The sequence below is a fragment of the Anopheles moucheti genome, chromosome 3, assembly GCF_943734755.1.
Source record: "Anopheles moucheti chromosome 3, idAnoMoucSN_F20_07, whole genome shotgun sequence".
Lineage (NCBI taxonomy): Eukaryota > Metazoa > Arthropoda > Insecta > Diptera > Culicidae > Anopheles > Anopheles moucheti.
Window position 1 is genome coordinate 48,623,887 of NC_069141.1, and position 13,578 is coordinate 48,637,464.

General features: G+C 40.0%; 2 protein-coding genes across 3 annotated transcripts; one reads left to right on the top strand and one right to left on the bottom strand.

Annotated features, from left to right (window-relative positions):
* Nucleotides 1-4,642: 4,642 nt before the first annotated feature.
* LOC128301376 (uncharacterized) lies at nucleotides 4,643-5,790 on the bottom strand. The gene is made up of 2 exons (XM_053037821.1): nucleotides 5,287-5,790; nucleotides 4,643-5,225 (listed from the first exon to the last, which is right to left on the bottom strand). The coding sequence occupies exons 1-2, from the start codon at nucleotides 5,776-5,778 to the stop codon at nucleotides 5,028-5,030; spliced, it is 690 nt and encodes a 229-aa protein (XP_052893781.1). The 5' UTR covers nucleotides 5,779-5,790; the 3' UTR covers nucleotides 4,643-5,027.
* A 1,313-nt stretch (nucleotides 5,791-7,103) lies between these two features.
* On the top strand, nucleotides 7,104-13,527 carry LOC128301037 (peptidoglycan-recognition protein LA-like). Of its 2 annotated transcripts, none has more exons than XM_053037337.1 (5): nucleotides 7,104-7,624; nucleotides 12,254-12,457; nucleotides 12,563-12,795; nucleotides 12,869-13,075; nucleotides 13,149-13,527. In XM_053037337.1, exons 1-5 carry the CDS (start codon nucleotides 7,264-7,266, stop codon nucleotides 13,356-13,358), a joined length of 1,215 nt encoding a protein of 404 aa, XP_052893297.1. In that variant the 5' UTR covers nucleotides 7,104-7,263; the 3' UTR covers nucleotides 13,359-13,527. The 2 variants fall into 2 exon arrangements, with proteins under 2 accessions (XP_052893297.1, XP_052893296.1); XM_053037336.1 differs by lacking the exon at nucleotides 7,104-7,624 and adding an exon at nucleotides 8,883-9,856.
* The last annotated feature ends 51 nt before the right edge of the window (nucleotides 13,528-13,578 follow it).

A 13,578-nucleotide genomic window follows, 5' to 3' on the forward strand; every position in this document is an offset into this window, starting at 1 on the left:
GGAACTTCTTGGCCGGGGGTTTGAATAGACGTTCGTCTTGGCACACACCCTCCGTTCCTTGCTTTCACCTCATTAACATGATTTAATGGCAAACAGTGTCACGCCGAGTTACATTACCTGGGATGGTTTTCACGAATCTTTCGGTCATATTTAACCGAAGGAACCCGATTCCAACCGTAGGAAGGAAACTCTTGTGTATGATGCTTCTTCTCAAACAATTCCAACTAATGCTTATTTGACTGATCAAATTGCACCCAGAATTACAGCCCTACATAATCCATTATGCCCATGAATCACTGTGTTGAAACGCGTGTGTTGTGAAGAGCATTTTTCAACAAAAAGGCAATTAAAACATAAAGCACTTGAAATTCTACATGATGTGTTATCGAAACAAAAACTAAATTTAAAAAATCAAACATAAGAACATAAAGTATGTCAATTCCACAACATCCGTGGATCCGTTGTTAAATGGAGTGAGGCATCGGATTGTAAAGCATAATGGGTAAAATTTTGAATGTCGCACACCGTCTAGCAAAGTTCAGCGAAAAAAGCAAATGTTAATGCACAAGTCTGATGAGATGAGATGTAATATTGAATACGAACTTAGATTGAAGTAGGTATGGCAAGGCGCAGCATTCTGATCTTTGAACGTATCCTTCCGTGTCTTATCCCGTAAATATTAACCAACTCGAGCTGAAACAGCTAACATATAAATGCAAAACGTACATTAAAAAATCATACTTTTTACAACAAACAACGCTGTTGCACAGAAAAGATACAATCCCAGATTATATAGTTATTTAAGTAATTCAATTGTTTCTGCTTTGCATTCATTTATCTCGCTTCACATTAAATCACCACTTCTTTCAATACCACAACGCAAAACATCATTGCTATACCAAAATTAAGACATTTCTTACGTTGAATCATGATTAATTTTCCTACATCCTTTGTAGGCTGCCCATTACAAGCTCAAGTAAACGTACTGGAGATAAAAATAACGCACACACTGAATAAGCGAATCGTTGTACATATCACAAAGCTAAATGTATCTAAAAACAATCAAACATTGCTGTTGCATTCGTAATATGGATATACATATGCATTAAAACGATGATGATGAAGTATAGAGGGAGATCAAAGTCGAAAGAGAGAACAAGATAACGATGGAGTGCAAGATAAAGTATATAAAAAGTAAATCACTCAGAACGAGAGGATAGCGTAGCTCATTCTAATTTATTCCGACAAAAAGCAAAAAAAAAACAAATCATAACAAATGATGATGGTAGAGGATCAACTGGAAACGCAGGTGCAATCGCATCGATCGGATGGTTGCCAACCCATCGGTATTGCAGTTGTGCAGCCGATCCGCCACGCCATTTGAAGGAATTATTACTATAGATAAATATGAATCTAGAAATAGCGTTAATGCACACACACACACTCGCACGCTCGCAAGACGTGTCGCATAGCCTGTAGAAACAATGTTATTAAGAAATGCATCCCATTACTTTCCATTCATATTTCAATAAGCACCTGTAAGCATGTAAACATATAATAATGTATGTTTCAAGTGTGTTTTTGTGGGTGTGCGTGTGTGTATTTGTTATAAGTATGCGTGCGTACGTGTGTCAGGGAATGTATGTGTGTATGTACGTTTTAAAAATATTAGACCAAACGAACCGTTCACCCATAGTCCTTCTATTTATGATAAACATCCTTACCTCTGTTGTGCGTACAACATACACTTCCTTACCTCCGTTTGGTCCGTATAGCATTGATCCTTGACAATCACCCAACGTACACTTAGTGACGTTCTTTCGCCATTTACCTTTACCTGCTACCCATTATCCATCACTACGACTAACGAAAGTCTTTAATCTATTGCTCAAAAGAAAACACAAGAACATGAGCTGTGTAATGGTGAACATACACAGAGAAAAGCTCGAAGTTTGCGAGAGAACTGGTGCTCGCGATTGATATATAAAAAAAAACAAACCAAGCAAATCAATAAGATAAGAAAGCTGTTCCCCTAGATGTGATGTGATTGCCAAAGTGCACGTTTCACCGAACATGAGTAGAAGAAGTACCGAACATTGTTAGTCCTGTACATTTTACAATTAATCGCCATGGTGAGGTCGCCTGTGCACCTGTTTCTTTTAAATAGTGTGCTTTTTCGGAGTACTTTTATTCACTTAAATCAAAATATCGTAAGTCGAGACGATCGCCACCGCTTTGATGGCCGGTTTGTTAATAGCATACAATTTTGTTTACATCAATGAAACAAAAACGTGTCGTTACCACCGCAGGCGGCATTACGAAAAGAAATGTGAAAAAACCCACACCGTAGTTGATCGTTGCGTATCGTACTTCATTGTACGTTATAAAAGAGTGAATGAATTTCAAAAGTAGCATTATTACACACATACTATGTACGGGCACTGCAAACAAACACATGTAATTTAAAATAATACGATGATTGAATGCATGTTTCAAACCCACTAAGATGTCCATGCGCAAAACTGATCCATTGTACGAAATTCTACTGTATGTTGTTATAAACATGTGTGTATGTGTCTGTATGTTGCGATCCGAAAGCATAATGCTAGCACTCCAATCATCTAATGCAAACCCCCATTCCATTAGCTACAGCACTTGAAACTCTACGGGGGAACATATGATGGATACATTAATATATAAATCACAACACATCGATCTAACTGTCTGGGAACCTATTTTTCCCACCTTCTAAAGGCCCATTCGACATCCACCTCGTGGAATGGTCATGTTAATATTAGCTAGAACCGGGAAAGGGAGACATTTTCTCATTAAATCATTTGAACAGAACTGTTTTAGACATAGGTTAAGGCATCACACTACTGTGTACACTAGTAGTAATGGTACTTGAAATGAATCTAACACACTAACCGATGTATCTGAGCTGTAAGACAATCCTCTCAAAAGATTAAACCTATCGACACATACGCGCACAAAGGGCCCTCCTTTACGATACTTACAACGCATGACGGAATGATGGTTCGTGAAAGGGACTGACTCCTTACTACACAGAAACCAAAAAAAGAAACCTTATATCAAAACCGTTGCCGATTAATTGTCCATCCTAGCTTTCGTTTCGGATGTTGCTGTGATAATCTGTATATGTATCTGATAAATTAGTATTCGAGATATTCTTTCAAACTATAGTGTTGGCCGCACATAAACTAGGTGCATTTGCTACTTGTTTCGATAGGTTTAGATTCAGTTGTTATCACATATCATACACACCACCATACGCGCTCACCTTCGGTGCTTGGACAAAGCATAGCTTTTGAATCGCTCGTTTGCATGGGAAAGGAAAATGTAGAAAGAGTAAGACAAGGATTGCCTATAACTAGAACTGTATGTCTACTGAACGCAAGATTGATGTTACTTGTTGGAGTGAATATCTCGTGAATTGGATGGAACAATATTTACACAGACGAAATGGAGGGAAAGGTACTAAAGAAAAACAAATTACAACCCGTTAGATCAATACACTGTAACATCGCTTAGAGATGGAACCGTGAAACCGTAGCTGGCAAAGAGCACAAACATGCATATTTTTGTAGCATCGCTTATTAAAGATTAAAGGTTTTAACCATTATTTTTGTACCGCATGCCTGTACCATGCTTTCAATTATAACCGTCAGTCGGTTGAACGTAACGTTAACATGGACACAACTCTTGTGCCACTGGTTGTCCGGGGTAAGCTTTATCCAAATACAAGCGTACAGGTTCACTTCCTCCACTTCACGCTCTTCCCCTGTGCTGTTCGCGCTTGCAGTGAGAACCTATCAAATCAATCAGACAATCCTACCTAGCAGAGTTGTACACAAAAAATACGGTCATCCTTCCCATACTGTTGAAGAATTTTCGTCACGCAACATTTCCACAATTTACCGGATAAATTATCAAACAGCAGTGGGTTGCACGCAGCGGAAAGATGTGACCGATTGAATGGGAAATAAAATAATAAACAATAAAGCATATTCTTGATAGCGTACATACATAACAGATAGAACAAAAACAAGTGTTTAAACGTATGTTTTACAATAGCTGTTAGCAGTGCAAAAATTATAATAACAACAACAATCCACGACGAATGTAAACCCTGCCACCAAAAAATGTGGAGAATAGATTGAACATGTTGCAGCAAAAGCAAATCAAAACAAACCACCCCGTTCATTACATTGTGAATGTTTTTGCAAAGCCTCAAACACTTGGTACATTATGAACAGAGCAAATCACCAATGACTATTTTTATAAATCTTTTTTATACAAATTTATGCCACACGCGTACACCGCATTGTCATTTAGATACACATATTTCCCTTCACAATGCGTGGAAAGATTGATCGTAACGTATTTATTATATATCAATATTGTTCCCTAGCACACATATAAACTACTAAATATTGTTCCTAATGGCACACTTTAGACCGTGCGTTATTTCATATCATTTAGTTGACAATTTTTATTCTGCTCTTTGCCCATTGAGAGGAAAAAAAGCAATCCTATCTGGAGAAATGTTTTAAAACCAAAGACAAACAATCATAACATTCGGCAACGGCATAGCAAATGCAAATTGCATATTAACAACTATCTTGATGTAAATGAACTGAATATCAAACACATCGGACGAATGAACATGTTAACTAACACAAAATATCGAGATTTGTACTAACCCTGATCAAGTAATTAAATTAATAAACAACCAAAGCGTGATTGCAGTGGTGCATTGCTGTTTATTTAAGAGAAAGACTTACAACGGAACATATATTGATACTGTTCGCGATCGATGCTTACGTTGTGATCCTGGTCACGGCACCAAATGTTCGCGATCGATCTCTACGTTGTGTGTTCCTTTTGAACCACTGAATACACCACGTACGCCGAATGGTCGGATCGAGTCTATACACTGCGTAATTAGTTTTCACCGGCTCGTACACATAACGTAGCGACCGATCGTAAACAGATACATTTCATACTTACAGATGGTTGGAACATATCCGTTCGATTGGCAGTCGAAATGGGTTTATGTTGGGATCGGCAAAGAAAAGCCTCATGTCGGTCATTGTTCTCGGATCATCGACGGACGGTACTGGCTTTCGCATCGTTTTCAGTGTTTCGTGCAGTATGGCAATTTCTTCTTTTTGGTCCGACTGTGATGTTTGTAAAACAGTTTCCTAAAAGCACAACCATTAGGTAATGAAGGTAAACGCAAAATGTTCGTATATCTTTCCATACCTCGTACACTTGTTTCAGCACTTTCTGCGTGTTGTGATTCATTAGCATTATCGGTTGTCCCATCATCATGTTCGCCAGGTTCAGGTACAGCAGGTGAAAGTCAACACCGTTTGCATTTTCCGGTTTAGGAAACTTTTCCGTGTATGCGATGGTACGCAACGCCAAAGGGAGCTCATTGTTGCATGTGTCACGGAATCCGACGGAGTCCATAACCTCGCTCCACGACGCACACTGCGCAAATTCGGGACTGTTTTGCATCTTGGTCAGCACACGCTCCTCACTCATGGTGGCAAAATCGTTCACATATTCATCCAGACAAGGCAGATTCTGCAGTACCTTTGATATTTCTTCTGGGTTTTGAGCACCATACTTTTGAAACGCGTTAAACAACACTTTTATATTTTGTGGTCTATGAGCGGAACTTGAGTCGGCTGATGTTTCGTTGGAATTTCTTTTAATTTTGGCTGCACTTTTCCTTGGAGCTGTTTCCATATTTCCCGGTTTGTCGATCGCGGAGAATGTTGTTGATAAACAATTTTGACAACTGCTCAACAGAGGGCTGTCACTACGCGCTGTTCAACAGTGGGTATCGTGGAGGACATTTTATTGTTTAAGGCTTCAATTTAATTTTTATACGCTTACTCATAACTATTATCATAAAATTTTCCTTTTCGATAAATAAAATCTACAAAAAAAAATACTAATGTCAAACAATAACTTTGTAAACTAACACCCGAATAAAGTAAAATTCAAAAATAGTTGCCAGTTACTATTGGACCATTGCCACCGTTGGACCCCTCGTGCACGTGAATGAAGAAATTCAAATTCAAAAATTTAAACAACGTGGTAAATAATGGCGCTAAAAATTTAAAATCCAGTGCTCAATCACCTGATGCAGAATAGATCGTTTTGATATGATATCCTTATTTCAACAGAAAAATAAAAAAAATATAATTAAATTAAACATTAAAATTAGCTAAAACTATTATATCTAAACATAAAAGACTGAATTGGTAAGTATTATTACTGTTGGTGTTCAAAAAGATATCCTTTAAACTTGTTATAACGATTGTTTCCGGAGTTATTTGATTGATGTTAATGCTTGTTGAATTTATGTTTTTTTAAATGTTATGCGCATTAAATCTTCTAAACAAAGGCCGAACACACCCGGGATAAGGTGACCTTTCACTGCTTGGAGAAGGAAATGTGTTCAAACGAATGTGAATTTTATACTAGATTAAGTTAACGTTACTTCTAAGCAATACGGCCTGGCCGTTCTTCTTGAACAAAAAATTCTTCTAAACTTTTGTTACGTATCAAACAGTTCATTCAAACAAGATTCTTAAAAAGCTTTACGGTTTGCAAGCATCTATTCAACGTAGTAAAAAGTATTATCTAAAATATAAGGCTAATATTGATAAAGTTCGATACTCGCAACAGCAATCTTATCGTTAAGCATGAAATTAATTAAAAAAAACTATCTAAAATTACGTCGAATTGTTGTGCACTCTTGTCTAAACATCCTTTGCTATAAAACTTTAACATTCGTCTCCGTTAAATGACTGTATTGAAAACGTGCCACCATTCAAGCTGATTCTATTACACCACCACCAAAGCAATGATCGTTAGATACTGCTTAACGTTCTAACATATCAAGAACCGGACTGATACGTCATCGACAAAATTTCCCGCGCTATTTATTACTCACGATCGGGTTCGAAGCTGTGCGCGCTGCAAACCGGAATCGCGAATCAAATCAGTCTCACTTTGCACTTACACACAAAAGCAACACCTTGAAGGGTTGCTGGTAGAGTTGATCTGGCCTTTCCTCGAACAATTGTCAGTAACGTTTCGATCGCGAACGGGTAAGCCGTACTGAGAGTGCGTGTATAAACGCGGTCGCGTGAAGGACTGCCCAAACTACTCCAGGCGGATCCGTGATCGGCATACCAAGTAGCCAACCAATCCGATATCGGAATGGAGAACGCAAGTGCGTCAACGACCGGTGCGGTGCCAGATTCGGTGGCAAACGCGCTCATGAGGATACATCCGCGGTACAATAGTTTCCATCAGCACAATGCATTCCCGCCGGCTGCACCTGTGGGGAGTCTGGGTGCGCGGTACGCACAGCATGCGGACAGTCCGGGTATGGCCACGAACCATCAGAACGGTCTCAGTACGGGTAATGGCGGAAATACGACCGTCCAACCGGCGGCCACGAGCGTCATCAACCTATCCAACTCCAGCGACGTCGTCATAGGTCCGATGACCCAGTACCAAGGTGCCGTTACGATCTACCAGTACATGGATGCAACCGTCGAAGCCAGTCGAATTGCAAGTAAGTTTTGCTCTGCTGCTGCTTGGAGGGGCGGAAGTTGGGAATAGGAAGTCAAACTGTTGGGGCTTCCGGTGGGAAGACAGCACTGGCCAATGGGTAATTCAAGTAACCCCTTTAAACGGTTTAAGACAATGTGAGGACATCTTTGCAAGAATCCCCATGCAAGAGTATTATATCATGGGATTAGTTGAAATAATACTGCTGGAAGTACTGAGACATTGCGCAACTTCTCGCTAAACACACCCTTTCAGTATAATATACAGCACCATTCAATTCCGTCGAAACGAACCTTGCAAGTATTTGTTGTTATGAGATCGCATCGGTACGGTCCTATACCAATAGCTGAAAGCAATTATCATCACGTGGGAAATCCCAAGCCAGTCTAAGCAAAGAGGCAATCTCGCGACGCTTTTAAAAGGGCTTCCCTTTCGTTTTGTTTTTTACAATTGATATGCGCATTTTTATAAATAATAAACAAGAAGAAGATATGTTCTCAGTAATTCTAATGTTTCGCTTCAAAAGCAACTGAAACAAATGGAAAAAAGCTCAACTTTAAGAAATGAACTTTTGGAAACTAAGACAAGTCATTGTTGATCATTATTTGTCGATCGGTATATTACTATTGCTCATTGTGTTTGTGGATTTTTTTTAAATATGAACTATCTTTCTATATGCATGTTATATTTAATTATAAACATATGCCCATGTTTATGAGTTGCTTCATTTTAACAGAGCTTGATTGTAAAGAGTAGTTAAGTTAGCTTGCCATCTGGCGATCAAAATTACAAAACTTAACTACCGTTCTGTTCTGAAGTAAGGTCTCTTCATAGTTGATGCACGACTTTAGATCGGAATCTGTAGCTTAACATTAGTAATAGTAATAAAGCTACTGTATTTATAGTTCTTGTTTCTGATCTGTCGATACTTTATACCATTCAATTTGTACAACACGCAATAAAACTATTGAACAACATTATTGCTATTTTCTCTAAGAGAAATGTACATAAATTTGTCACCAACTTATCCTACATTTACTGGCTATCCACTCATCAATTGTAAGCAATTTCGCTGCTCATCAGCAACGCGTTTCGTGGAGCGTACCGTTGATCATCACTTAACGAACAACAAATCCGCCTCACGTACGAATATGTACAAGTATGCAAACAGCGCGCATACGCACACCAACCGAATAGTGGCCGTTTCATCTCGTGTGCCAAACAAACAACGACGACAGGTTCGTCTGTGTCAGTCTTACTCCGGTCTGTACGTACGTTACATCGCGAGAGCTTCGCAAACGCGCCTGTAACTGACCACATACCAGCAGCGGGTGGATTAACGTGTAGTCCACGTTAAGTTCTAGTCGCGTGGAGTATGAACGTGTGCGCGTATCATAAAACAGTGCCATCGAGAGCTACGGTGTCGATCGCTAATTGAATTTAAATCCGTAGTGTCCTCGTGTTAAAACGCGCGACCCAAAAGAGAAAGTCCCGCGGTAATGGATAATCCGTGACCGAGTGGGATGCATTGGTTTTGTCGGTCCACTGGACGTATATCGATAGACAGACAGACGTACAGACGGAGTAGCACGTGTTCTGTTCGTGCAGGTGCTTCCGGGAAATCCTGCTTTCGATTCAATGCTCCAAACCATTGCCAAAAGTAGTCTCAGTCGCATAGTTCAGTGCCGCGCAACTGTTCGCCAAAAGTGACAGAGTTTGTTTCGTGGGCTAGCAGCGCAGTGTTTACTGTTTCGTTCTAGGCCATCCCAAAACCATGAACCAGCTGTGATCCGATCCGTTTCAATTAGACCGTGAAGCGCCATGAAACTGTTGCTCAAAATCCACAACAAAGAGCGTCACTCGACGACAACCGCGGCGGTCAATCTGTTCCAGCGGAAGCGTAAATATTATCACCGTAGACATTCGAAATCTTCTTCCCCGGTACCCGGGACCTCCTTGCCTGCCTCCCAGCAGTCTGTATCACCCGCATCATCTACCCCGTCGCACGTGTCCTCATCCTCTGGCTCATTCCCGTTGACGTCAGCCGTGACCGGCGGTGTATCGCCCGGTACGTTTGACGCAGATCCGACGACTTCCGGTGTGTCATTGGCCACACTCATCTACGGTGGAACCGGAAGCTGCACGGAACCGAACGCCTGCTCCAGTGACAGACGTCCGCTGCTACGGAATTCCCCATCACAGTCATCGGCACGCAGTTTCGCTAGTTCTTCCCGAAGTGTGTATAAAAATTTCCATCGTATGATCATGATCATTCGCCAGTGTGCTAAAATCTAATTCGATAACATCAAAATCCTCTCTCGCTTTTGCTCTCTCAGCATGATTTCATTGAGACCGAGTTTAAAGAATCCATCCAGTTCAGTGCAACTTCATTTCTCCAGCATCAAACTAGATTCCGTCCCTGGGCATGTTTACACTTGTGGCTATTTTCGTACGAAAAAAAAAGAAAAACATTTTTCCTCCCACCGTTCTCTTCTTGTTGCCTATCGTCACTGCTTATAGTGGGCAAAAACACATGTTTATATCCAAAAGCAACTCATCCCGCGACGTGAACTGCTGGGGGAAGCTGTGCACAAACCTTTTGCAATGAAACAATTTATTGAGTTTTTGCAAGCATGCATGACTCGCACGATAAGCCTTGATGATGTGACACGCAGCATGACAAAAACAATTCGTTGGAATGCATCATTGAATGGTTTAAGAATTCGTTGCCGATTTATTCTTACAACATTTATGTGATTTCTTTAGATAATGCTTTGTACAATACACGAATGTATGCAATTTGATTAACACATTTTCTTATGGATTGGATTCAGGATGTCAGGAAATAAAAAGTACTATGTTATTACTTTCAAAACCCCACAATGCTCAACTTTACTTAATGTTCCCATACCGGGATTAACATTTTTACTTCGAACTGCATCCAAGAAAATTTCATTCCACTCGCGTACTATAGTCACATTGAACACAACCTTGTGCTAGGTCGTTCTTTGAACACAAGAAGCGAGTACTGATCGCAGTGCTAATAGAGGAGCGTGGAGCAATACGCACCATGCCCATGTGTTCAACTTAAACAAGTCGAATGAGTGAGATTGCATTACCTTTTCAATGTGTTGTTTTACAATATAAAAAGCAAAGAGACCTCATTTATTATTATGCATTCCATATACGAACTGGGCGTTGCATTGTTTTCGCGTTGCATATTGTGTCCAAATTACTGAAACGCTTTATGTGAGCCACGTAAGCGAATAATCAACTCTAGATGGAGTTGGTTTGGTCCAGATAGAATTAAGCATTCTATAAAATATTTTTAGCGTCTAGGCTGATTTTCCTGTTCTCAAATATTAAACATTATGTTAGAATTGTGATTTACTTAATGACGTTTTCCAGTAGATGGCGTTCCGTAGTATCTCAAACGTAAATGTTACTATTTTGTTTACAATTTCTATATAAATTGCAATATGTCTAAACGCTAAACAGACATTTTGAAAAAGACGTCGCACATTTCGTGAGCACACACTGCTCATTCCAAAACAACATCACATTTATATCAACATCATTCTTACGATGTGAGCTACATTAAATCTAGTATTGTACCACTTAACAATAATTCACCTTCGAGATCAAATTTTGTCGATTTCAAAGTTTATCTACACAGCATGCATCGTAGGCAAGTCTCGCTAACATTAACAATAACTGTTTCACACTTAAACAGCAACATGATTCTTTGAACAAACTACGCCTTTATGTACGATGGGATTAGATCCAGGTTATCTGTTAGGAGCCTGATTCGCTGTGATCGTAACGGCCGCTTAATCATACTTCATAATTTATGGTTTTAATTCTTCAATCGTTATCGGTTTTGGTGTACCTTGCCAATAAATAGAACTTTATGATAATATCCTTATCTACTAGATCGGTCTGAATTGTTATTAGGATTAGCTATTTGGACTCAATGCATCGACTACCAACAAATACCAATGTAAACAAAAGCTATTAAAATTTTAAATAGCTCAATGTACGATAACAATTATATTGACTTGATTATTTCATAATCATTGGCAAGTGAATTATGTGATTTTAATATTTGTTGAATTAATTTGGGCAAATTATACGAAACTTTCTAATAGTACGCATTTTCTTACTGCATCGCGGTAAACCATGCAGTAAATAAGAGTATGAACTCTACTTCAAAAATGTTCACGAGACAAATACTATCACACAAAGTGCAAAATACAGTGTTGGACGCATAACCTTCGGTTTAGTTTGCTTTTTTTGAATGTGTAATTCATTAGCGATTAACTAAGTTAAGCGAAGAAAACTTATACTGGAAGTATATGGCATATAGGAAGTAGCGTGCTTAAGAACACCACTAAATAGTCCCCATCTGAAAAAGGTTGGTGCGAAAACGAATGGGTGACAATACAATATTTACCAACAAGCATAGCGCGACCGCAGTGTTTACCCAACCGTCACTGTTGTGTGTGCAGCTTTACTTAAAACCCAACCCTATGATAAAACCAATATGTTTGCGGTTGATGCACAATGGTGCGCATTGAGTGCAGAGCTTGACTGAATTTTATTACGTTTTCCCCCATCCCACTCCGTCCCATAGCCGGCCGCAACAATCAGAATCGCGGGCTACCTTCAACGGAACCATCGACCCTTCGGCAGGAACGGTACTTCATCTATGGTGCGCTGATATTTTTCGCGATCGTTGGATTTTCTACCGCTATCTACTTCATCGTGAACCAGGTCCACGGTCCCGTTGACATTGACCGGGAGATACTGTTCGACAACAACTACCACCGACGGACGAGTAAGTGATCGTACAATTTAGCGCAGCAATTAGCCGGACAGTATGAAGATGGCGGAATTAACAATTAGGCTTCCGATTAATTTCGACAGATTGATCTCTCCGCAGTGCCCAATCTCGGCAACAGCCATATGATCATCGAGCGGCGTAACTGGGGATCTCAACATGGGGCGCACGCTACAGTCCCGCTGGAACATCCGGTCGAGTATGTGCTTGTTACCCACATAGGCGTAGCCACCAAGAACTGTTCCGGTGTGCATGACTGTTCAAACAGGATGCGCATGTTGCAGGATGCAGCCATCGGCGAGCGATATCTGCCCGACATTCCTAGCAATTTCTATGTAAGCTTTTCAAATCCGACCGAATTCAGACCCTTGGGAGCTTTTTTTACATTTGAATTTTTCCCCAATATAGCTCGGTGCCGATGGCAATGTGTACGTCGGTCGCGGTTGGGACATTTCAAATGCGTACCAAAACCGAACACTATCCGTGTGCTTCATGGGATACTTTCAAAATTACGGACCGAAAGATACACAAATGTCAGCTTTGCAGCATCTTCTCACATACGGCGTTGTTCATCGCAAGCTTTCCAACGACTATAAGCTTGTAACACGGCGACAGGTTCGAAATTCTGATTGGCTCATTCTAACAAAAATGACAATACGGGTAATTTATGTTTACCCTTTTATTGCAGACCAAACCCACCACTACCAGTCCGGGTGATCAGCTGTACGCGAAACTGATCCGACTTCCTCGGTGGAATCCTTGCGGCACGCAAGCGTACGCCCATTGTGGAGCAGAACTTGGCTTTCCCAGCGTCTGGGACGAAGAGCATAATTACAATGAGCGCAACGGAATTCAAAATCCACTCCTATTATATCGCAAAAACATCGAAGAAGAGTAACCAGCAAAATGAAAGCATCGTCTATACTCGTTTAAGGATATAAGGTTAATGGATGTATCTTGCGATCATCAATGTAGCGATACGTATCTAGTCATAGTTTTTCTTGTAAATATTTTAGTATGCGACTTCTGGTCCTCCATCACAGGTTAAATAATAAAAACTCACATATTTCAAAAAAAATAATTCAGAGCAAATATCCTTTTTTATCATGTTTAAAGAA